Here is a 23,680-nt window from a genome sequence, read left to right as displayed (position 1 = left end):
AGAGATAGTGCTGTCATGGCATTGTCACTGGAGTAGTAATCCCAGAAACCCAGGCTCATGTCCTGGGGATACGAGTCTGAATCCCACTTTAGCAGATGGCGAAGTTTGAATTCAATATAAATCTGGAATAAAAAGCTAGCCTAATGATGACCATGAGAAAACCATTGATTGTCACAAAAACCCACCTAGTTTACTACTGCCTTTTGGGGGAGGAAATCTGCCATCCTCACCTAGTCTGGCCTACATGTGACTCCAGACCCACAGCAATGAGGTTCACTCTCAACTGCCCTCTTGGGGTAGGTAATAAATGGTAACTTGCCCAGCGATGTTCATATCCCATGAATAAAGAATAAATAAAACATTTGTGATGCAGCATGTTTATACTTGTATTGTTTTATTGACTACAGAGCAATTGTTTATGTTCCAGTCTGCTGTTCTTCTCATACTTCCCAAGTTGCTGCCCATTTTCTATTGAATTCTATGAATATAAAAAACAAAGTATTTGTAAACATAAAGGCAATAGGTGTTCCTATAAAAGGATGAATGAATACATCCATATATAAAAACATCTTACAAAAACTTTTCACCTGTGTTCAAGGTTTGTAGCTTGGGTGCCGGTTGTCATGGTTGTGGGTGTGTTCACTGAGCTGGGAAGTTGATTTGTAGACGTTTTGTCCCCTGTCTAGGTGAATCTTCAGTGCTTTGGAGCCTTCTGTGAAGCACTGCCATACTTATGGAATTTATTTGGTTCCATTTCAGCTGCCTCTGGTTGCCAGTTTCGGTAGTTCATTGTAGTGGTCGGTATATTGGGTCTAAGTCTATGTGCTTGTTGATGGAGTCCGTGGCTGAGTTCCATGCTTCTAGAAATTCTCTGGCTGTCCTCTAATTAGCTTGTCCTATGATCATTTGTGTTTTCCCAGTTGAATGTGTGGTCTTTGTCATGTCTGTGTATGGCTATGGGAGACAGCAGGTCATGGCGTTTAGTTGCTAGTTGGTGATCATGGATGCGGATTGCTCATTGTTTGCCTGTTTGTCCTTTATAGTGTTTCATGTAGTATTCACATGGAATCCTATAAATTATGTTAGTCTTGCAAATGATAAAAAATGTCTCGGAACTGACAGCCAGACTTCTCCAACCACTGGGACTCATGACAGCCCATAAATCGCCAGCCAAACTCAGACTAAAACTCACCAAGACCCATCATCTAATGTAATTCACAAGATTCCTGCAAAAATTGGACAAAATACTATATAGGGCAAACAGCCAGACAAGTAACAATTCGCATCCATGAACACTAACCAGCCACTTAACGCCACAACCAGCTGTCCCTAATAGCCATACACACAGATGACAGGGACCACAGATTCAACTGGAACAACACAACAATAATAGGACAAACCAAACAGAGGGCAGCTAGAGAATTTCTAGAAGCATGACACTTATCCATGGACTCTATCAACAAGCACATTGATGTTGGCCCAATCGACCGGCCACTACAATGAACAACCGGGACCGGTAACTGGAAGCTGTAGTAATGGAACCAAATAAATTCCAGAAGACACAGTACAGCAGCACTTCACAGGAGGCTCCAAAGCACTGAAGATGTCACCAAATAGGGGATGAAACATCTGTAAATCAACTTCCCAGCTCAGTGAACGTACCAATGTTTCCACCTGTGTGTCCTGTTCTAATTATCTTCCACCCTATAACACAAAAGATTACAGTTCTCTTATGTCCCAGGGAAAATATCAGTTTTTCTGGTGATGCAAAATGAGTAGCATAATTTTGTTGCCCTTTAAACAGCTCTGGTTTTCTAGCACCTAATATTCTCACAGAAATATGCTTATAATCGCAGAATTTCAAGGAAAAGTTAATTGATAGATACAAGAAGGATTAAATAATTCAGAATCATGGTAAACCTATTCAAAAGTAATTTTTATTTAAGATGAGGTTCTACCAAACTGAAATAGAAATTTTCTCTCACAAGTGCCTTTGTTGGTAATTTACCATCAGCATGGGAAAAGTATACAGAAAACTAAGGTGCTAATGAAAAGAAACCGTTCTTCCATTTTCAACAAAAACCTGGCAGTAGCTATAAACCTACAAATATTATGGGCACAATGTTCCTCTTGCTGGAGATGATGAGAAGGGCAAATAATTGGGTGGATTAGCTCTGGCGGAACAAATTCAGACCCTTCTCACTACCTCAGCAATTAAGTGCTAGTTAAGGAAATCTACTGGGGACCATCTCAACTTGCCACCAATTAAGTCCCTCAAGTAGCCAATGAATAGCCACTTAAGGCTGTCAACCCATCAATGGCCCAATTATTTGCCTTTCCAGCAGATGAGAAAAGTGGTTGGTATCTTAACTGGGAAACCAGGGCAATCTGTCTGTTACGTTGAGAGGGGCACTCCATTTACTCTATTCTGTAACCTATTGAGGTCAGGAATGTGGATATTAGAGTAGATACTGAAAGCCAAACCTACCCTTGCTGCCAACCCTCTGACCTCCTTCTCATCATGATACCCAGAAGAAAAAGACTTACCTTCTTGGTATTGGATTCCCTGAAGGCTGCAATGATTTGAGGGGTTGAAATAGCAGTTTATGGCGAGATGGGGTTTCAGTATCAATGGTCTGTATTTCATTGAGAAGCTTACTGGTCAGCTTACGACACGCTGACTGAGCTTGATCCAATGAGCTTTCTTGTTGACAGGGACAGAGACAGTCACCACTGAAAATGCTTGCTCCCACATTTAAGGCACAGAATGTTTCATCTTGGCCTATCAAACCATCTTCATAACAGAATTTGACCATTGTTACCAATGAGAAATTAAGTTACAAACTGTATTTAAGATACCTGTGGAAGGAAATGATTAAGAGTAATTATAAAGCTTTATTACACCACAATGGCAATAACTGAGCAGGCTGATAAAGAGTAGCCATTTCCATAAACATGATTAAAGCTGCTTTTGAGTTTCAAAAGAGTAAATATTAGGGAAGCCACATTGTGGTGGGAGATATGCAGAAGTTAATGATGCTGCATGAAAATATTTGACTAAAATCTTATTATTTTGTTGAGAGATATTACTAGAATATTTTTTCGAAAATGAAACTGAACAGGATTTGTGTACTTCATCTGCACGGGCTCATCAATATTTTACTTTAGTATTATCCTGCTGTGTTGATTGACAGAAGACTGATTAGATTTCTTATTATGCAGTTAATTTCACATTTGCTTCACACAATTGGTAAGATATAGCAAGGAATAATCAAATACCTCAAACAAAGTTCTTCTATATTATTTGTGAAACACAGAAAGTGGGCTGGGATGGCTAAAGTTGCTTTGTTGCCTCTCCTATTAATAAAATGGAGAAAAAAATGAAGAAGCCTTAGTATAGTGTACTATTATGTCCTTGAAAACAGTAAACCACAGGAGTGCAGTGACTATAACAAAAGCACAAAAACAATTACGTCTGTAATGAACAGCTAAGTACACCCTGGCTTTTGAAAGCTCATATATAATAGAAAATAATTTGATAAAGAAGTGACTCTAAAACATGTTAGACTTGCCCCTGCACATTTAGCTTTTTCAGTTTTTAACAAGACAAGTTCTGAATGTGAACCTGATAATGATGAAGTCAGAAAATCAGACTTTTGGACAAGGTGAGCAACTGCGTATCTTATTACAAATCAGGTTGAAAGACTATGAAGCAAACAGGGCAAGAGTTGAAGAGGAAACGCACAGGGAAAGTGAACAAACATTTTAAAATATTACAAATATAATGCAGCTAGCAATTGAAACCTGAAAGAAATCAAACTTCACACTCGGGATGATTCATTTTCAGTGCCTGAGATGTTGATTGACAGTAATTAACACTCAGTACCTCATTGAAAATGATACTTAGACAGTAATGGACAAGATTTAAATTTCGGTGTGAACTTAGTTTGCACAAATTGAGCGACTTCACACCATAAGGATTAGCTTCAAATTGTGATCATGCTCCTTGACATTAAATGCCAACTTTCTGACAAGTTTTTTGAGTGCCTGATACATTTGAGTGTCTATCGTCATCTGCCTTCCTCTGTCATCTAGCTTTTCTGAGGCACTAATTGATTACTCTGCTGCAGAACATGAGTTTCTTTTTATTTGTTCATGGGATGTGGGTGTTGCTGGCTGGACAGCATTTCTTGCCTGTTACTAGTGCCCTTGAGAAGGTGGTGAGCTGCTTTTTGAACTGCTGCAGTTCATATGCTGTAGGTTGACTCACATGATGATGTTAGGGGAGGGAATTCCAGAATCTTGACATAGCAACAGTGAAAGAATGGTGATAAATTCCCAAGTCAGGATGATGAGCGACTTGGAGGGGAACTTGCAGGTAGTGGTCTTCCCATGCATCTGCAGCCCTTGCTCTTCTCGATAGAAATGTTTAGAGGTTTGGAAAATGCTATCTAAGGAGAATGGCTGCAGTAAATAGTACACATTGCTGCTGAGCATTGGTGATGGATGAAGTGGATGTTTGTGGGTGTGGTGCCAAACAAGCTTTGCCCTTGGATAATGTCAAGCTTCTTGAGTGTTGTTGGAGCTGCATTGATCAAGATCAGTGGCGGGTATTACATCACTCCCCTGACTTACAGTTGGTAGACAGGCTTTGGGAAATCAGGAGGTGAGTTACTTGCTGCAGGGTTCCTATCTGTGACCTGCTCCTGTATTCCCATGGCTAATTCAGCTCAGTTTCTGGTCAATGGTAACCCCCCTAGAAAGTTGATAGTGCAACATCATCCTCTTGGAAATGGCATCTAAGTTATCCTTTCCTGCTGCCATGACTTCTCTGCCTGTGTGCCTGGTTTCTCAGCAAATGGTGATCCCTTGTCCTCAACATTTAACTCTGTGTTCGTACCTGGCTGTATGAATTCAAATAACTGGTCTTCCCTGTCTTTTTGCACATTCTGGATACCTGTAGCTGTGGCGTCAATAATGGTCCTTCCAATAATGGTCAGCACTGTCCCCTCTATGGAGGTGAAAAACATGCATGGGTTAGTTCTTCCCCTCCAGTTAGTTGTATTGCCTCTGGTTATGTGTCACCTTAGTCTGCTAGATTAGGCAATTGTGTTATTTAGAGGTGAGCAGGCTGATCAAGTGATTTGTCTATCACAATTTGAATAATTGCCATTATGTACAACCTGTGATATGTGAAAGTGAAATTTGCAATTGTGCTAATCATGTCAGGGTGAGGGGAAGCATATATCGGGTATAAAGCGATTCTTGCGGTACTATGGTAGTGTTCCTACCGTATGCTGGAAAATCCAAGTACAGATACTAGTTGACCCAGGTCTGCCAAAATATGTTTGAACAAGTTGATTATAAACAATGATGTCAGCAGTTCTCATCTTGGTTCTGTGTTACCAAGTACAATTTCTAAATTCAATATTCTTGCAAAGGGTGCTCTGTCTACTTTAGCTCCTACACATTTAATAAAAAATAATGAGATATTTTGATGTCTTAGCAACTATTTAACTAAAAGCTTTTTCACCTTTCTTGAAATTATGCTTATTCACTTTTAGTCCGATTCTTTGTTTCTACATGTGTCCTATATTCAGGCCAATGTTTGGTTAGTTTTGTTGGTATGTTTGCAAATTGAGCTATTTTCTGGATGCCGTGATCAATTGGTGGTTAAGATTCATTTAAGATTTAACCCAAAACCATGAATGCTAAGCAAGTTCTGACATTAACACTTGGTTGAACTTAAAGTTGATCTCTTTTGATCCATCAGGGATTGATGGTCCTGCTGCCTTTCAGGATGAAGCGCAGGAGGTGGGAAGTCAAATTCAGATTCTCACTGTTGGACAGTCCAGCAATGATGATGAGGCCGATACAGACACTGCAGCCAGTGCACAACAAACAACAAAGCAGGATCTTCGAGTAACGATGCAGAAAAAGGGTAAGATAATTTGTTACTTGTCAAAATTGAACTCAAGTCTACTTGATTTTCTTCATTAAATTGTGGATAATTATGCCACTTCAATGACTGCAATTTGAGCAAAACAATTTTAGGTGGAATGTAAGATTATCTTGTTGATTTCTGTTGCTCCAAAGCCAAATAATCACCTTCTGCTCCCTGAAACAATATTAGCATTTCATTTTCCCAGGACAGACATAGAATGGGTGGATGCAAAATCAAGTTGCCTTTTCCTGTCATCAAACTTCCATTACCTAATTCATTAGTACATTTTAGCCATGTCTAATTTTGTGAGTCCTGTGGCTGTGCTGGTGATGGTTTGACAGTTTACTTTTGTTCTTGGGATGTGTGTATCATTAGCAAGATCAGTATTTATTGCCAATTCCATTTGTCCTTAAGAAGGTGACTGTTAGCTGCTTTCTTAATCCACTGCAGTTGATGTGATGAAAGTAAAGTGAGGGAGGGGATGCTGGAAATTTGACCCATCAACTTTGAAGGAGTTTTTTAAAAATTATTTTTTCATGAGGTGTGGATATTGCTGGAAGACCATCATTTGTTGCCCATGCCGAGTTGTGCTTAAGAAGAGGTCCATTTCAAACCAAGGCCATTTGTAACTCGCAGGGAAATTTGTACGTGGTGTTGCTCTCATGCATTTGCTATCCTATTCTTCTGAGTAGCAGACGGTGTGGTCTCAGAGGATGCTGTCAGAGGAGTCTTGGTGAGTTGCTGTGATAGGTATATCTTGTAGGTAGGACACACTAGTGTTACCGTTTGACTGACAATGGTCACACTTGGTCACAATGGTTCAGGGTATTCTTCTTGGGAAACAAATCAAATGAGCTGCTTTCTTCTGGATATTGTTGAGTTTCTGAGTGTTGGTAGAATTGTTATCGAGTGTATTCCATCACATTCTTGACTTGTGTATGGTAGACTAGAGAATTAGCAGATTGGTTACTTGCTGCAGAACTCCAAACCTCTGATCTATGCTTGTAACCACAATATTTCTATGACTGGTTTGGTTAAGTTTCTGATATGGCAACCAACTATCTTGAGATACCTATCTGAGGTGATTGTCACTTCAGGATTGAAGATGGTCTGTTGTGATTGTAGAGGCCATATCATGAATTCCAGAACTTTCCATAACTGGTACAGATACATAACGGTGGGACTAGGTTGACTGATGTTTTTTCCTTCTGGTGGACTTCATTTTCTTCCGTTTGGTAATTTCTTTTGATTTATGCTTTTCTAATGCCTTTTCTGACTGATTATTTCCAGGCATTTTGGTTAACAATGCTTGATTCAGATCCACTCAATGTGACCTTACCGATGTGGTAGACATAGATTACCTGTTGGTCTTGTGTTGATGGCCAGCTTGCCATAGTGCATACCTTTGAGGAGGTGAGCATTATCCATTTGGGCCACAAGACCCAGCCAATGGAATTTGCATTTTCTCAAGAGGGTGAACATGCTGGGGATCCCTGCATGTGGAGTATTATCGTATTCTGCACCCTACCTTGACTGGACATGACCAATGTTTGTCTGAGACAGTGGCTGTGGAAGCTGTTCAGCTATTTTTCTTGGATAAATTGTCCCTCCTTTGCTATTGTAAACAAGTGAGCTGAGAAGATAAGCCTGGTACTTAGGCTTTATATTTTCGAGTAGTTTGTACACTTATTGTGACTCAAGTTTGAGATTGATCCTCTCCCTGGGCTTCTCAACTGTTGCCTGGGTACTAGTGCTGATTTCAGCATCAAAAGACAGGTTGCTAATAATTCTTAATCCAGGGTATATCAAACTATTGGTGATCTCCGGAGAGAGATTATTGGTGTTGATGGAGAGTGGAGTTGATGCATCCTGGTCCATAATGTTGGTCTTCCTAATGCTGATTGCCAGTCTAAACTCACTGCAGACCTGGGAGAAACAGTCTACAAGTTGCTACTACAATGTGGAATGCCAATGTGATGTCACAGCAAAGAGCAAATCAAAGAGAAGGACTTTACACTTTGGTATAGGTGGGCAATCCTACTGCATTGAACACTTCCATCAACTCTGGTATGCAGGTAGACATCCTCATTTGAGTACAATAACAGTATGGACAAAAATGTGGCAAAGAGTGTTGGCAATGGGGCGCAACCTGCTTAACCCTTTCAAGAAGCATTTGATATTGATCCATTGAAAATGAGAAAACTGTGCATGTTCTTGTGAAAGGGAGAAATGGTACCTGACATTCCAAGTAAGCAGCCTATTATTTGCATCTGTTTAAAGAGATCAAAAGCCTTGATGAGGTCTATGGAAACAATGTACAGCAAACACTGCTGTTAAATGCACTCTCCCGTAACTGTCAAAGTGAGGAAATCATGTCAACAATCAATCTGCCAACTCTGGAGCCACACTGAGATTCTGGATTGATGTGTGATGCCAGAGTCTGAAAGCTGCTCCAGGAAATGTGAGCTAAGACCTTCTATGTGATACTTAACAAGGAGTTGCCTCGGTAATATTAGCAGTATCTGAAATCCTCGTCATTTTTATACAAGGTGACTATGTTTGCTCCATGCACATCCTGAGGTGTAGATTTTCCCTTCTAACAGATAGCCAAACAATCATGGAAACATTGTGGTAGGGCCTATTTTCCATTGCTGACAATTTCAGGTGGAAGGCCAATGTTTGCTAGGTTTTACCATTAGCAAGAGATTCACTTGCTTTATTAAGCCTTACTATGGTGGGCTTACTGCTCAACTCCCTCTTGACAGGAAAGTCTGTAATGGTGCTGAGAGCTTTTTGGCAACCATGTCCTTCACTGTGGAGAGATTGACAGTGCTCCATGTGACTTTGCACCTGTTTGATATATTTATCAGGTCTTTCTCTTCAAGGGGGATGATTTTTGGGATGTTGCGCTCGTGAAGCGTGTGATATCCATTCGCCTGCATCAGTTCCCACAAACTCAGGACATTCACCACTATTCTCATTTGATGGGCACCCAATCCACTATCTTAAACATTTGCTCCCTCCAAAACAGTGAATGCTGAATGTGTACCATCTACAGGATGCAGTACAGTCACTGGTCAGAGCTTTTTCACACAACAACCTCCAAAACTGTGGCCTCTGTCACTTAGAAGAACAAAGGCAGCAGATGCTTGGAGTTCCCCTCCAAGATCTACATCATCCTGACACAGAACTATATGACAGTTCCTCACTGTTGTTGAGTTAAAGTCCTGGAATTCCCTTCCTAACAGCAGCATGGTGCATCTTTTCCCTTTGAAAAGCAATAGTTCAAGAAGGGAGCTCAGTACCACTTCTTCGAGTCCAACTGGGGATGGGCATCAAATACAGCCTAGCCTGCTGTGCCCACATTCTGTGAGTGAATCATTTTAAAATGTAATTAGTCCTGAGAGGAATCACTACCCTTCTCCCAAAATGCTCCCTTTCCCATTTGGGAGAGGAAGACTAATCTTAAAGTTCACAGCCGATGACATTGTTTTGATATTCCGACACTGTATTTAGGGCAATAATCCCTGTAGGTATGATGTGCCTCGCTTGCAATGCAAAGGAGCTGGTCCTATAACCTACTGTGGTACTTTAGGCCTTGGCTACAGATGGTCCTTGTACAGCAGGCTCCCAGGAGCTTTTATTGCTACACCTAGTTTTCCCTTCATATCTATCTTGTTTTACTATCTTGCTTTCCTCCTTTCATTGCTGTGTTTTAATACTGCCCCTGTATTTAACTTTGCCATAAAGATACTGCGCCCACTTGTATACCAGTGTCAGTCAATCTTTATGTGCAATGAAATTCTATGCCAGTATTGATTTTAATGCCTCTGGGATCAGAAAACCTGTCCTCTCTGCCAGTTTAATCCTGGAAATACTATTCTGAAGTCTTTCATTTCACTTTACTCTGATATTGTAGGATTTGAATTGTAATCCCTACATGATGATATTGTCGATAATCAAAACTTTGAGTGGATTCTCCTTCTGTGTTTACTAATGATTCTGTTCACTCCTGTTGCTACAAAACCTCTAACCACCTTTACATTCTCACCATTTAATCTGCTCTCTTGGACAAATGAATTTTCCACTCTGTAAAGTAACACTGTTACATTAATTAATTTATGCTTTAGGTGCAGTGCTTTAAGCCACGTTTTGGAGGTAACTGGTCTTTTCAGAGTTTTCCATTTTGTAGCCTCCACTCCTGAATTTTCATTTGATACACCTGGAGAACAAATTCATAAAATCTCCCCACAAATATTTGTCCGGGTTTGTAATCATTGTTTCACTCTTTACAACCCCACATCTGATAGTTGATTGGCCCACTTGTTATGTTTAATTATTAAGAATGTAGATATGGATTGTTAAACATATGCCTACTGCATCAGGAAGTATATAACCTAAAAGTTACTTTAACCAGCGATTTTTGCCTCAATAGGTATTTCTAGCAGCATGAACTTTGATGAGGAAGAAGATGAAGAAGATGAAGACAGCTCTAGCTCTTCTCAGTTGAACAGCAATACCAGGCCTGGATCTGCCTCCAGTAAAAAATCTAATAAAGTGAGAACTAGGAATATTTTCTTCTATGTATTTGATTGAAACATAAGATGGAATAATAGAAAAAACAGACGTGTAGTAAGCTAGGCCATAGGTACTAAAGCACACTCTCTTAAGGCAACTAGATTGAAGTGACACATTGACAGAGCAGGAAGAGACATGACTATTTTTGATTTGGAGGTGCCAGTTTTGGACTGGGGTGTACAAAGTTAAAATTCACACAACACCAGATTATGGTCCAACAGGTTTAATTGGAAGCACTAGCTTTTGGAGCGACGCTCCTTCATCCGGTGGTTGTGGAGTCCACAACCATCTGATGAAGAAGCAGCGCTCTGAAAGCTAGAGCTTCCAATTAAACCTGTTGGACTATAATCTGGTGTTGTGTGATTTTTAACTGACTGTTTTAGGTGAGTGAGAATGTAATTAAGCAGTCCTGTGTTTTTTTGATCACAGCAATAGCCAATGGGACAATGGATTCTCCTGTCTGATAAATATAAGGATTTTATTTAAAATGAATTTTAATAGAAGCGGATGATAATGTTTAACTGTCCATGATTAAGTACAGATTGCAAAGCTCATTCAGAGTGAAATTGCTGTGATGAGGGGTGGAAATTGTACTCTAGAGCAGGAATAGATGGCACAATAACTTTTACAGTTTGTGGCTATGGCTTGGGCATTATATACACATGTTGTTACTGCAGCACCAGGTGGCATTGTTAGTTACGCAGGTGAGATTGTCAGCACCAATGAAAATGAAAATCTGGAAATGGAAGGAAAAGGCAACAGTGCCTGTTGTAATGAGACAGTGCCTGTTGTAATGGGGAGCTTAAGGTGAAGGAAACCCTCAGGGCAGTGACCATAATACAATAAGTGTCACCCTGTGGTTTGAGAAGGAGAAATTAGAATCAGATGTAAAGGTAACTGCAGTGTCATGAGTAAGAGCTGGCCAGAGTTGATTGTCGGGGGAGCCTAGCAGGGAAGATTGTGGAGCAGCAATGGTAGAGGTCGCTGGGGGTAATTCAGGCGGCACAGCAGAAATTCATCCCAAGGAAGAAAATTGCACTCAGGGTAGCATGAGGCAGTCAAGGCTGAGAGTGAAGTCAGGGCCATAATTCAACCAAAAGAAAAAGGATATAATGTGGATCAGATTAATGGGAAGCCAGAGGACTGGGAAGCCTTGAAAAACCAGCAGAGGATAACTAAAACAGCACGAAGCAGGAGATGAAATAGGAGAGTGAGCTAACTAGTAATATAAAAAGAAGATTGCAAGAGTTTTGTTTCAGATATCTAAAAGGTAAGAGAGTGGCAAGAGTGGACATTGGGCCACTGAAAAATCAGGCTAGAGAAGTAGTCATGGGGAACAAAGAAATGGAAGAGGAACTTATTATGTATTTTGCATCAGTCTTCAAGGTGGAAAACATTGGCACTTCAAGGGTCAAAGGGCAGAGGCAAGTATAGTGATCATCACTCAGGAGGTGCTGGGAAGCTGAAAGGTCTGAAGGTGGATAAATTACCTGGAGCAGATGGCCTATACCCCAGGTTTCTGAGGCAGCTAGCTGAGGAGATTGTGGAGGCATAGATGGTGATCTTTCTCTGGAAGTGGGGGCCCCAGAGGACTGGAAAATGGCTGATGTAACACCTCTGTTTAAGATGGGAGAGAAGCACAAGACCAGAAACTATAGGTCAGTTAGCCTGACCTCAGTCTATACTAAGATTTTAGAGTCCATTATTAAGGATGAGATTGTGGAGTAGTTGGAAGTACATGGTAAAATAGGGTGAAGCCAGCACAGCTTCTTCAAAGGGAGGTCATGCCTGACAAATCTGTTCGAATTCTTTGAGGAGGTAACAAGCAGAGCCAGTGGACATGATCTATTTGGAATCCCAGAAGGCCTTTGGTAAGGTGCTGCACAGGAGGATGCTAAATAAGATAAGAGCTCATGGTGTTCGGCGAAAGGTATTCTGCATGGATAGGGAATTGGCAGACTGGCAGAATGCAGAGAGTAGGGATAAAGTGATCTCTTTCAGGATAACAGCCGGTGAGTAGTGAAGTGCCACAGGGGCGAGTGTTGAGACCACAGCTATTCCTATTATACATTAGTTATCTGGATGAATGAACTGAGGGCATTTTTGAGAAGTTTGCAAATGACACAAAGATAGGCGGAGGGGAGAGACAGGTAGTCTTGAGGAAATGGGAAGGCAACAGAAGGACTTGTACAGGCTAAGAGAATGGGAAAAGAAGTGGCAAATGGAAGACAATGTGGGAAAGCATGAGATTATGCACGTTGGTAGGCAGAACCAAGGCACAGACTATTTTCTAAATGGGGAAAGACTTCAGAAGTCTGAAACATAAAGGGACTAGGGAGTCCACATTCAGGATTCTAAAAGTTAACATGCAAGTTCAATTCCTAATGAAGGGTCTTTGCCCAAAATGTCGATTTTCCAGCTCCTCGGATGCTTCCCAGCCTACTGTGCTTTTCCAGCACTACTCTATTCTTGACTCTAATCTCCAGCATCTGCAGTACCCACTTTTGCCAATGCAGGTTGAGTCGGCAGTTAGGAAGGCAAATGTAATGTAAGTATTCATTTCGAGAGGGCTAAAATAAAAGAGCAGAGATGTACTGCTAAGGCTGTGTAACGTTCTGGTCAAATTGCATTTGAAATATTGCAAACAGTTTTGGGCCCTGTATCTTAGGATGCGATTTCCTCTACATTGGGGAGATAGGATGCCTACTCGCAGAGCGCTTCAGAGAACGTCTCTGGGTCACCTGCAGCAACCAACCCCACCACTCCATGGCGAACAACTTCAATTACCTCTCCCACTCCACCAAGGACATGTAGGTCCTGGGCCTCCTCCATCACCACTCCCTAACCACCCAATGCCTGGAAGAAGGACGCCTCAGGGCCCTCCAACCCCACAGCATCACTGTGGATTTCCCCTGCCCCCACCTTATTCCAGTCCCAACCTTCCAATTCGGCACTGTCCTCATGACCTTTCCAACCTTCCCATTCCTCCACTCCACCCTTCTCTCTGACCTATCACCATTACCCCCCACCTCCATCTACCTATCGCACTCTCAGTTACCTTACCTCCAGCCTCCCCCTCCCATTTATCTCATCACCCCCTTGGCTCTCAGCCTCATTCCTGATAAAGGGCTTTGCCTGAAATGTCGATTCTCCTGATCCTCAGATGCTGCCTGACCTGCTATACTTTTCCAGCACCAAACTCTCGACTCTAAGGATGGATGTGCTGGTGTTGCAGGGGGTTCAGAGGAGGTTAACAAGAATGATCCCAGGAATGAAGGGCTTGTTTTGTGAGGAGCAATTGAGGATTCTGCATCTGTTCTTGATGGAGTTTGCAGGATGATGGGGAATTCGATTGAAACTTTCGGAATACAGAGAGGTTAGGGATAGAGTGAACATGGAGAAGGTTTTTTCCAGTAGTAGGAGAGATTAGGATTTTATTGCATAGCCTCAGATTGAAGGGATTACCCTTTAGAACTGAGATGAGGAGTAATTTCTTCAGTCAGAGGTTGGTTAATCAGTGGAGCTCATTGCCACAGAAAGCTGTGGAGATCAAGTCACTGAGTGCATTTACGCTAGAGGTAGATAGGTTCTCAATTGGTAAGGGGGTCAGGGGTTACAGGGAGAAGGCAGGAAAATGGGTTTGAGAAACATATCAGCCATGATTGAATGATGGAATACTCTTGATGGGCCCAAAGGCCTAATTCTGCTCCTGTATCTTATGACATTATGGTCTAAAGTCTTTCCTCCATTGCTCAAATGTTTGGGATTACGCTTGTCAGGTTCCATTTTTACCTGTATGATTGTATCCAGAGAATCATCTGCAATTACTCCATTTCCTGCTCCTGCATCGTTAACAGATCTATCCCTGAGTTCCTCCTATTTATCATCTACATACTGATCCTCAGGGACATTTTGTGAAGACATAATGTTACATTCTATCTGTACACTGACAACACCAACATTTTCCTCACCATCACCTGTCTTGGCTCTGCATGGTCACTAATGAGTTAACAGACATCCAGTGTCGGATGAGCAAACATTTTCTCCAACTGGGAAACCAGAAGTCCTTATCATCGGCCATGCTGTAAAATCTGTTTGAAACATAGAATGTTAGACAATCTCAGCAGGTCTGGTAACACCTGTGGAGAGACAAATACTCAATAAAGTCTGTTCCATCACAATTGTCGCTATCCATCTCCATGGCAACTGTCTGTTACTCAATGACATCAAATGTAATGAAGTTATTGTCTTTGATGCAGGGATGTGCTTCCAATCTGCTCAGTCACCAAGACCACCATTTCTACTTCAATAAGATCACCCACCTTGGTCCTTGCTTTAGTTCCTTGCTGCTGAAACCTTCATCCATGCTTTTATTCTTCACTATACCTTTACTCTATTGCCTGGTCTTCAATCTTCAATTCTAAATAAATGAGCTAATTCCAAATATTGCTTACCATATCGTAATGGATACAAAGTTCTGTTTAACCATTATCCCTTGTGCTCACTTCCTTACACTGGCTCCTCAATCAGCAATACCTCAATTTTAATTTCTTTCTTGTTTTCAAATCTCTCCATGGTCTTGACCCATCCTATCTTTTCACTTCCCAAGTGCTCTCACCCTCCATCATCTCAGCATTCATCCAGTTTTGGCCTCCTGCACACTCCCAGTTTTATTTGCTCCAACATTGGTGGCTGTGTCTTCAACTGGTGGACCCCCAGCTCTGGAATTCTTAAACTGTTCTTTTTCTTTCCCTTTCTTCACTCCTTTAAAACTTCCTGTCTATTTGAACAAGCTTCTTGTCATCTGTCTTGTTATATTCCTAAATGACATGATTTTTAAAAAGCACTCCATTCATTTATTGGGATTTGGGTGTTACTGGCTGGATAAATATTTATTGCCCATCCTTAGTTTCCCCTTGAGGAGGTGGTAGTGAGCTGTCTTTTTGAATTGCTACTGTTTCCTTGGTGTAAGGAGGCCCACAATGCTATTTGGAAAGGTGTTCCAGGATATCGACCCAGCAACACTGAACGAGAGTGATATTTTTCTGAGTCAGGATGGTGAGTGGCTTGGAAGGTACATTGTAAGCAGTGATATTCCCATGCATCTGCCACTCCTGTCCACCTAGCCTGTAGTGCTCATGGGTTTATAAAATCTTGTAAGTAGTGCCCACTGCTGCTGCTGAGCATCAGTCGTGGGGGGAATGATTGGCACAATATCCACCTGGATGGTGTAACGTATCTTGAGTGTTTTTGGAGTTGCACTCACCCAGGCAAGAGGATAATATTCCATCACACTCTCTACTTTTGCCTAGTAGATGGTGGACAGGTTTTGAAGAGTCATGAAATGAGTTATTTGATGCAGGATTCCTAGCCTCAGTCCTGCTCTTGTGGCTATTGTGACTAGTCCAGTTCAGTTTCTGGTTAGTGGCAACCCTCAAGATGTTGATAGTGGGTAATTAATAAGTAGGCAAAAGTTTTCAATAGCTCTGGTACTGTCAGCAATTTTCTGGCTATCATTTTTGTTTGATTAGCTCAATCTCTGACACTTGTACAAATTAAATCAAAATGCTATGAAGACCACTTGCGCAATGTTAGTATTTGATCAACATTGACATCCTCATTCTTGGGACACATTTCACTTGTCTATACCTGGAAAGCTAAGATGCGGGTAGAAAGATATAATTTATATAGTGCATGCAGTTTTTCTCCAATGATAACTGAATTCAATATTTTTTGCTAGAAGTCTGTTCCATTAATCCACAGATGGAAATTAATCCATGAAAGGAGAAATGAATTTCAGCTTCAGAATTTCCTCATCTTCCTAAATGCAAATATTGCTAAGTAGTAAAGTGAAATGCAATGACTATGTTTTTCTGGTGAAAGTAGCTCATGGCAATGTTGCTACTTCTCCTTCTGACAGTGCACAATATATTCGTGTTTTGCAGGAAGCTGCCTCAGTCTCGACCCCTCCAGGAACTGATGCTCTAATAGATGTGGATGACCTTGAAGAGTTTGCTGTGAGACCAGCTCCACAAGGAGTCACCATTAAATGCCGAATAACAAGAGATAAGAAGGGAATGGACCGTGGAATGTATCCTACCTACTACCTCCACCTGGAAAGGGATGATGGAAAAAAGGTTGGTAAATTACATAAGTTTTAGCCTGTGTTCTAAAATGTATATTTGGACTTCAAGCTATCAAAATCCAGCAGATTGCTTTATATAGAATACACTCCATATATACAGATTTTTATATATACCACACACTACAATCAGAACCATATTCATCTGCTCACACTTGCTGAGAAGGGCTAGAACTTAGGCCAGCCTATATCCAATCTTTCCAAAGAATATTCTACTAAAACTATTGCCATTCTTGTTTAGAGTGTTGTCCTTGAAAGAAGGTGGCAAGGGACATCATAGTCATACTCAGTCCTGACTTCCGACACTAACAGTTGGGCTTTCTGGGTTGTGATCGTGAATGGAAACTGACTGATTTTATTTTAACTGCAGGGAATAATTAGGCCAATCATAACACTGCAGCTAGTGTCTTGACTAGGATTAATTCACTCAGCAGAAACCAGGGACTGTAGATGAGCCCTATATGACTCAGCAACTCTCTCGAAATAATTACAAGGGACAGTATTTCTAGCAGGAATTCTGGATAAAACCATTTCTTTCATGCAGGCACCTCCATCCAAAAACATGAACTCTATAGTGCTGGTATCTTCCATCCTCTGCTGCTTTTAAGCCCCAATCTGGAATCTTGCTCCTGCTCATTTCAGTGTGACTGACACACAAACTCTCTTCGTGAGAGTATTTGGGTGGGCATTTTGAATATGCACCAGATGTATAAAGAATAGACAGAGCATGCTGTCAGTCCATATTTAGCACTGATTTAGTACCCAACCTTTCTTTTGGTCCTCATTCTTCTAGTTTAGTCTCTGTCATAAACAAACACAATTAAATATACATTCAGTGACTTGAAGGGCTACACACCAATCCTACTTAAATATATCATTTGCAACTTGCAGGTTAGATGCTGATTACCTTCTTTGGCTATGTTTGGATTTGCGTAAGTGCTGCCTGTCTGAAAGAATTGATGATGGATGTTAAAGTCTGGAGGGAGTGGTGCTGCAAATAGGAGAAGTATTACTTATCACTGCACACCATTCACTCCTAGTCATGACCTTTATATAAACAGGCCTCTGCACTCAACATGAGCAAGAAATTGTGCAAAGTGTGGATTCTAGACAAGATAGACATTTAAGACAGATATGTAATATTTTGATGTAAACGGTTTCTGCCTTACCTTCAATCACTCTCTCCAGTGTGGTCAGTTAGATACGGTTATGTAATGTACAATAACATAAGTAAGCCGAGAACCCAGACTGTGTGTATAAGACTGTTATAATGTAGTTTTGTAAATAGTCAGTGTTGTAAGTAAACAGCAAGCTATCTGACTCAGCAGAACTCACCAATCTGTGGTGAATGTTGTGTGGAGTAGCATATGATAAAAAAGCAAATGGTGTCAGATAGCAATGAAGAGAGGCAGCAGGAGGAGGGGAGAAGGCCTGACAGAAAGCTTTACCTATATTTATTTATTTTTTCTTTATTCTTCCATGGGATGTGGGTATTGCTGCAAGGCAAACATTTGTTGCCAGTCCCTCTTGAACTGATTGTTGGCTGGATTACTTCAGAGGGCAGTTAACAGTCAAACACATCACTACTCTCTTCCTACTTTCATGTATGCCGTCCGGCTCACTGAAGTCATGTTACAGTATGGTCTGCCATCCTTACCTGGTCTGACTTATATCTGGTAGGCAGGACAAACCTACCTACATTACTTTGAATTGAGGTGGGTTAGGATACACATTATTATCTTCAGTCCCCATTTCTTACAAATAATATTTTTTTACCCCCACTATAGATATTTGTTTTATGTTTAAACATTTTGTAAAATTAAATAAATAATTTTAGAATTTCAACTGTTCATTTAGTTTTGTAGAATGTGTTCTTCCCAAATGACTTCATTTCATCAGAACTGACCTGCATTTGGCCTTCACTCAGTATTAATTATGGATACTTTTAGTTGATGAGTTGATGGGTTAACCAAACTGAGGTTTGCTGCTGGTTGAAGTTTTGGAGATACTTATTGATTTTTATTCTTCTCTGTTCTTTTAACTTCTCCCTTGTTCCTTCAACTCTTCAGATATTCTTACTGGCAGGAAGAAAACGAAAGAAGAGCAAAACATCAAATTACCTCATCTCTATAGACCCCACTGACCTTTCACGTGGTGGAGAGAGCTTTATTGGCAAACTCAGGTAACCCATGATTACAATTAACTGCCTTGCTGATGATTTCTGTGGGCAAATCTTACTATAAACAGAAAGAAAGTCCATTTAAAAGCAAATATTACAATACTGCCTAAAATCAGCAACAATGTCCTCACATCCTGGCCTTTATTGAATGCTACATGCTGTGAGATAATGTAATGTATCTTTTAAGGTCCCTTAGATTAGAACTTCTATTGAACGTTGCCCAGTAAGGAAACCTTTTTTTGTAAAGAGCAAAGGAAAGAGCTGGTTCAGTGTTGCTGATACAAACAGGATGAATCCTGACCACAAGACATGACATTGAAGAAGCTATCACTGATACCCAGGGCGTTATCGACTCCAGGACCTGACTTTTGTGCTACATGTAACTCTCCTGCAGTGACTATCAATATGACTGCGCTCCTTTCCATGTTCAAAAATAGATCAACGCACTTTTCATGCTGCAGGCAGTAAACAGAGAAGCACACTGACATTGGGCATATAAACAGTTTGTGACACGAAATCATTAAAACTGAGCTCACTTCTTATTGAATCCATTGAGCATTCAGAGAGAATGTACGTGGGTGTGGACAATCACTGTGCAATTTAACATTTAGTCAAACTGAGAAAACTGGAGGTTACATCAGTTCAACTCAATAATGGTACCCAAGTTGATACAGGAGCTTGAAACCAAGACAGATGCAATAACATTGAAGAAAACAAATTCATTTTTGCAAGAATCATTTTCTAATGTTCAGAATCTGAATGTTTTGATATAGATTAAAGTTCAATTAAAATAGTATTACAATAAACTATATACTAGCAATGATAGACATGACACCCTTTTAAATATGTACAGGGCAGTTTCTGTTCTTAGATCATTTTCTGTAATAGTTTGCAATTTGTTTCTTTTCTCAGTTCACTTATTTCTATTTTTAACCAAGATTCCCTGGTCATTTAGTGTCAGGGAAGTTGGGAGGAGATTGGAAAATCCCATATTAGTTCACTGAAACTAGCCTGTCTTGGGACAAGTTTCTGTGGGAATCAGCAGCTGCTGTGCAGGGATTGGCAATTAATCCATTTGATTTGATTTATTATAGTCACATGTACTTAAATACAGTGAAAAACTTTGTTTTGCAAGGCAGATCATAGCAAACAAGGAGATATAGATCAAAGGGTACTTTGACAGAGCGGGGTATGCAAGGTTATAGCTGCACAGGAGGGGCACAAAACAAATATGTTAGCAAGAACAATATTATTTCAAGTTAGAGAGGTCCATTCAGCAGTCTAATAACAGCAGGGAAGAAGCTGTTCTTGAACCTGTTGGTGCATATGTTCAAGTTCCTGTATCTTCTGCCTAACAAAAGAGGTTGGGAAGAGAGCTTTACCGAGGTGGGAGGGGCCTTTGATGATGTTGGCAACCTTTCTGTGGCAACAAGAAGTGTAAATGGACTCCATGGATGGAAGGTTGGCTTCTGTGGTGGTCTGGGCTGTGCATACAACTTTCTGTAATTTCTTATGATCCTGAGCAGAGCAGTTGCCATACCAGGTAGAATGCTTTCTGTGGTGCATCTGTGGAAGTTGGTGAGGGTCCTTATGGACATGCCGGATTTCCTAAATCACCTGAAGAAGAAGAGGCATTGTTGTGCCTTCGTGACCATTGCATCCACGTGCAAGTCCAGGACAGGTTGTCGGTTATCATCACTCTAATGAACTTGATGCTCTTGACCCTCTTCACTTCAGCTCTGTTGATGTAGATAGGGGCATGTCCTCCTCCTGTCTTCCTGAAGTCAATGATGAACTCTTTTGTTTTGCTGACATTGAGAGAGAGAGATTGTTATCATTGCACCGCTCCACCAAGCATTCTATCTATTCCCCGTATTCTGACTCTTCATTGTTTGATATCCAGCTTACCATCAGCAAACATGTAGATGGCATTTGTTCAGAATTGGGTTACACAGCCATGGGTGTACAGGGAGTGCAGTAGGGGGCTGAGAATGCATTCTTGTGGGGCAGCAGTGTTGAGGATTATAGTGGAGGAAGTGCTGTTGTCTATCTTCATTGATTGTGGTCTGTGGGTCAGGAAGTTGAGGTTCTAGTTGCAGAGGGCGGGGCCAAGACCTAGGTCTTGGAGTATTGAGATTAGCATCAAACCATGGTTCCAATGGAGGACCATTACCTGATGTTGAAAAGTTCCCAGTATCAGACTGGCCTTTGAGTGAGTCCACAGGCCCAAGAGCCTCTTGGGAAGTGGCCCCGTAGCAGCATATCAGATGGCCATCAGAACCTTGTCTCAAACCCCAGTAGCAGAACCACAAGACTGATACTGAGGTCACAATCAATTCTGCAAAATGTGCCATTATTGACCATGACCAGGCTATCTTTTAAATGTTCTTCAGCCGTTCAGGAGGGCTTCCGTTTGTATAGCCCTCATCCGAATATGAGGAATAGAAGCAGGAAGAGAATATACAACTCCTCAGGCTGACTTTGTCATTCAGTTATATCATGGTTCATCTGATCTTAGTCTCAACCCCTGTTTCCTGCCTGTTCCCTTCCAATGATCATCTCCCTCAAAAGTGTTCTTCATTCCTGGTGAGAATGCCTGCCAGCCAGCCATTGCTGTAGTCTTTCATTGTGCCTGTTTAGTCAGTGAATCACTCTCCATCTTTACTTGGAGGGTGAATGTGAAAATGGCCTGTTCATTGGCAGTCTCCAATAAGATCATGGTTCGGTGCAGATATTAGACACCACTGGGATAGGACCCAAAAATGATTTTTTACTTTTGTTCCTGACCCTCAATTATTTTTAACCTCCAGGAGACGTTGTCTTTATTGCCACTTCGTTTTTTTCATGATTATCTGTATTCAGTCTGTGTTCTTACTCACAGACCCATTGATCTGTGACCTCACACAAATGCAATTCTATACACTGGTGGCAGCTCGCTTAAAATGTGCGTTTAAAATACATTCCCAAAGGGAATTAAACAGATGCTGCTTTCTTTGTAGTAAATCTGATGTTTGTTGTAAGAGCCTTGATCAGATCATTAACTATAGCAGGAAGTAAAACAATGTCCCATTTATCATCTCTTAACTAAAACTCAAAACTTAAAATTTGGTACATAAAACAAGTTAAGAATGAGCACCATTAATTTACCATTACTATTTTAGTAGCTGTTAAAATATTTTATGAAGATTTAATGAAATCGTTAATCCAGCCTGATGCAGAAGAGATAAAGAGCTAGGAATTTCATAGCTCTTCGCTGCAGGATAGTAATAAAGGTAGACAAAGAGGTGTCGTTGGCTCACGTCTTATGCTTAATTGAAATCTCCAATGCAAAATTGCACTCAAAATATGGCCTACATGTAGCCTGGCTGGTAGATCTTAACTAGACCTTGGGTGGCTATCACCAAAATGTTTTTCTTTGTAAAGATTATTTTCTTGAATGGGAAATCAAAAGGTGCAAAGTGCTGCTCCTGTCTGTTTTGTAGGACCAAAGACTATTGTTGACCCCTCCCCATCTACACCTTTCCTCACAATCAGCCTCCTCCCTCTCTCCCAATCTTAATTCCAACACTGCCCCAAGTCACACCTTTCCTTTATCAGATGACCACTTGGATTGAACAGGAAGTGCACGTATCTTTTGTGTGTTATCATGCTATTATCTGTTTGCATGTGATAGGATCATAGATGTTATGATGTTATGATGTTCATCCACTTATCCAAAGTGAGATGGAACTCAAATCCAAACTAGCTCTCCAGGCTGGAGGCTTAGCAGATTACATTCATAATGTCATCTTTCATTGTTATTCATCTAGCTGGAACAATATTTGTCTTCTTCCTCTCTCACTTTTCCAAGTCATTGCCACCTAAATGTGGCATAAGTATTTTTAGGGGAGTAAAGAGTCGAGCCCTCAGTCTTATTCTCATATGGTGCTAGACCATTTTGACAGCTCAAGAGTGCAAGTTTGGTGTCTTTTTGTTTCTCTAGCAAAGCGTTCATTGCATACATACATCTTTCACCATTGGCTTGAGGATATGTTTGTAAGCTGTATGAATAATTCCATGCAATGTTGTGAAGTCTTTAAAAGTATTCATTGGTGAACCACAATCTACTGTTTGATGCTACATGATCTCGGATTCCATGTGTTGCTAACATCTCCTTCACTGGTGTCATTACTGTTTCAGAAATGTGACCTTGCTATTTCTTGTCTTCTATCCATCTGGGCCAGGTGTCGACTATCATCCAGGTGATCTTCCTTGTGTGTTTGAAGATATCCATCCCAAGACATTCTGATGCTTATGATGGAAATGAAGATGACACCAACAATTTTCTTTCCTCATAATGATGAATAGCACAAGTAAGGCAGCTGGATGTCATTTCTTCCAAAGATCTTGAGAATTTTGGACACCAAATAGCCTATCTTATTCTGACTCAACCTTTCGTGATGCCCAAAGCTCCCTGGTACAGTTGATGTGGTTCATCAAGTCTCTAAACTTTCAGAAAGACAGCTCTCTTGTCATAGATGGGTAAACTGTCTACTACATGGAGGTGTGCTCTCTGTCATTGGAAAGAAATGAAAGCTCTCATCTGTCTAACTTAAAGCACCTTTTGCTTTTTTTTCAATCAGATCTGAGCATTCCAGCATCTTCGATTTTGTTCCATCATCTCTCTAAGTAAAGGCTCCTCAATGTCATTGATGTCATCTACATCATGGCTCTTGCCATCTTTGCAGGCCTGGCTTTGTGAACAGGCTTCTTGTTACAACATGCAGTCTGAAGTGGCCCATCTTACGGCACGTCCAACATTCAGGCTTTCGTTCAGGACATGTTTTCCCCTTCCTTA

At 40.9% G+C, this 23,680-nt stretch overlaps 1 protein-coding gene across 7 annotated transcripts in view; it reads left to right on the top strand.

The window, feature by feature from the left end:
* The window catches only part of tub (TUB bipartite transcription factor), a 413,149-nt gene that overhangs the window by 363,898 nt on the left and 25,571 nt on the right, over nucleotides 1–23,680 (top strand). For all 7 annotated transcript variants that reach the window (XM_072592345.1, XM_072592346.1, XM_072592348.1 and 4 more), the window contains 4 exons: nucleotides 5,774–5,941; nucleotides 10,380–10,501; nucleotides 16,468–16,659; nucleotides 18,734–18,846. In XM_072592345.1, the coding sequence (XP_072448446.1) occupies nucleotides 5,774–5,941; nucleotides 10,380–10,501; nucleotides 16,468–16,659; nucleotides 18,734–18,846 (595 nt within the window). The remainder of the gene's footprint in view (nucleotides 1–5,773; nucleotides 5,942–10,379; nucleotides 10,502–16,467; nucleotides 16,660–18,733; nucleotides 18,847–23,680) is intronic.

This window comes from Chiloscyllium punctatum, chromosome 22, assembly GCF_047496795.1.
Source record: "Chiloscyllium punctatum isolate Juve2018m chromosome 22, sChiPun1.3, whole genome shotgun sequence".
Lineage (NCBI taxonomy): Eukaryota > Metazoa > Chordata > Chondrichthyes > Orectolobiformes > Hemiscylliidae > Chiloscyllium > Chiloscyllium punctatum.
The sequence above is the reverse complement of the archived record's forward strand: the minus strand, read 5'-3'. Positions and strand labels throughout refer to the sequence as shown.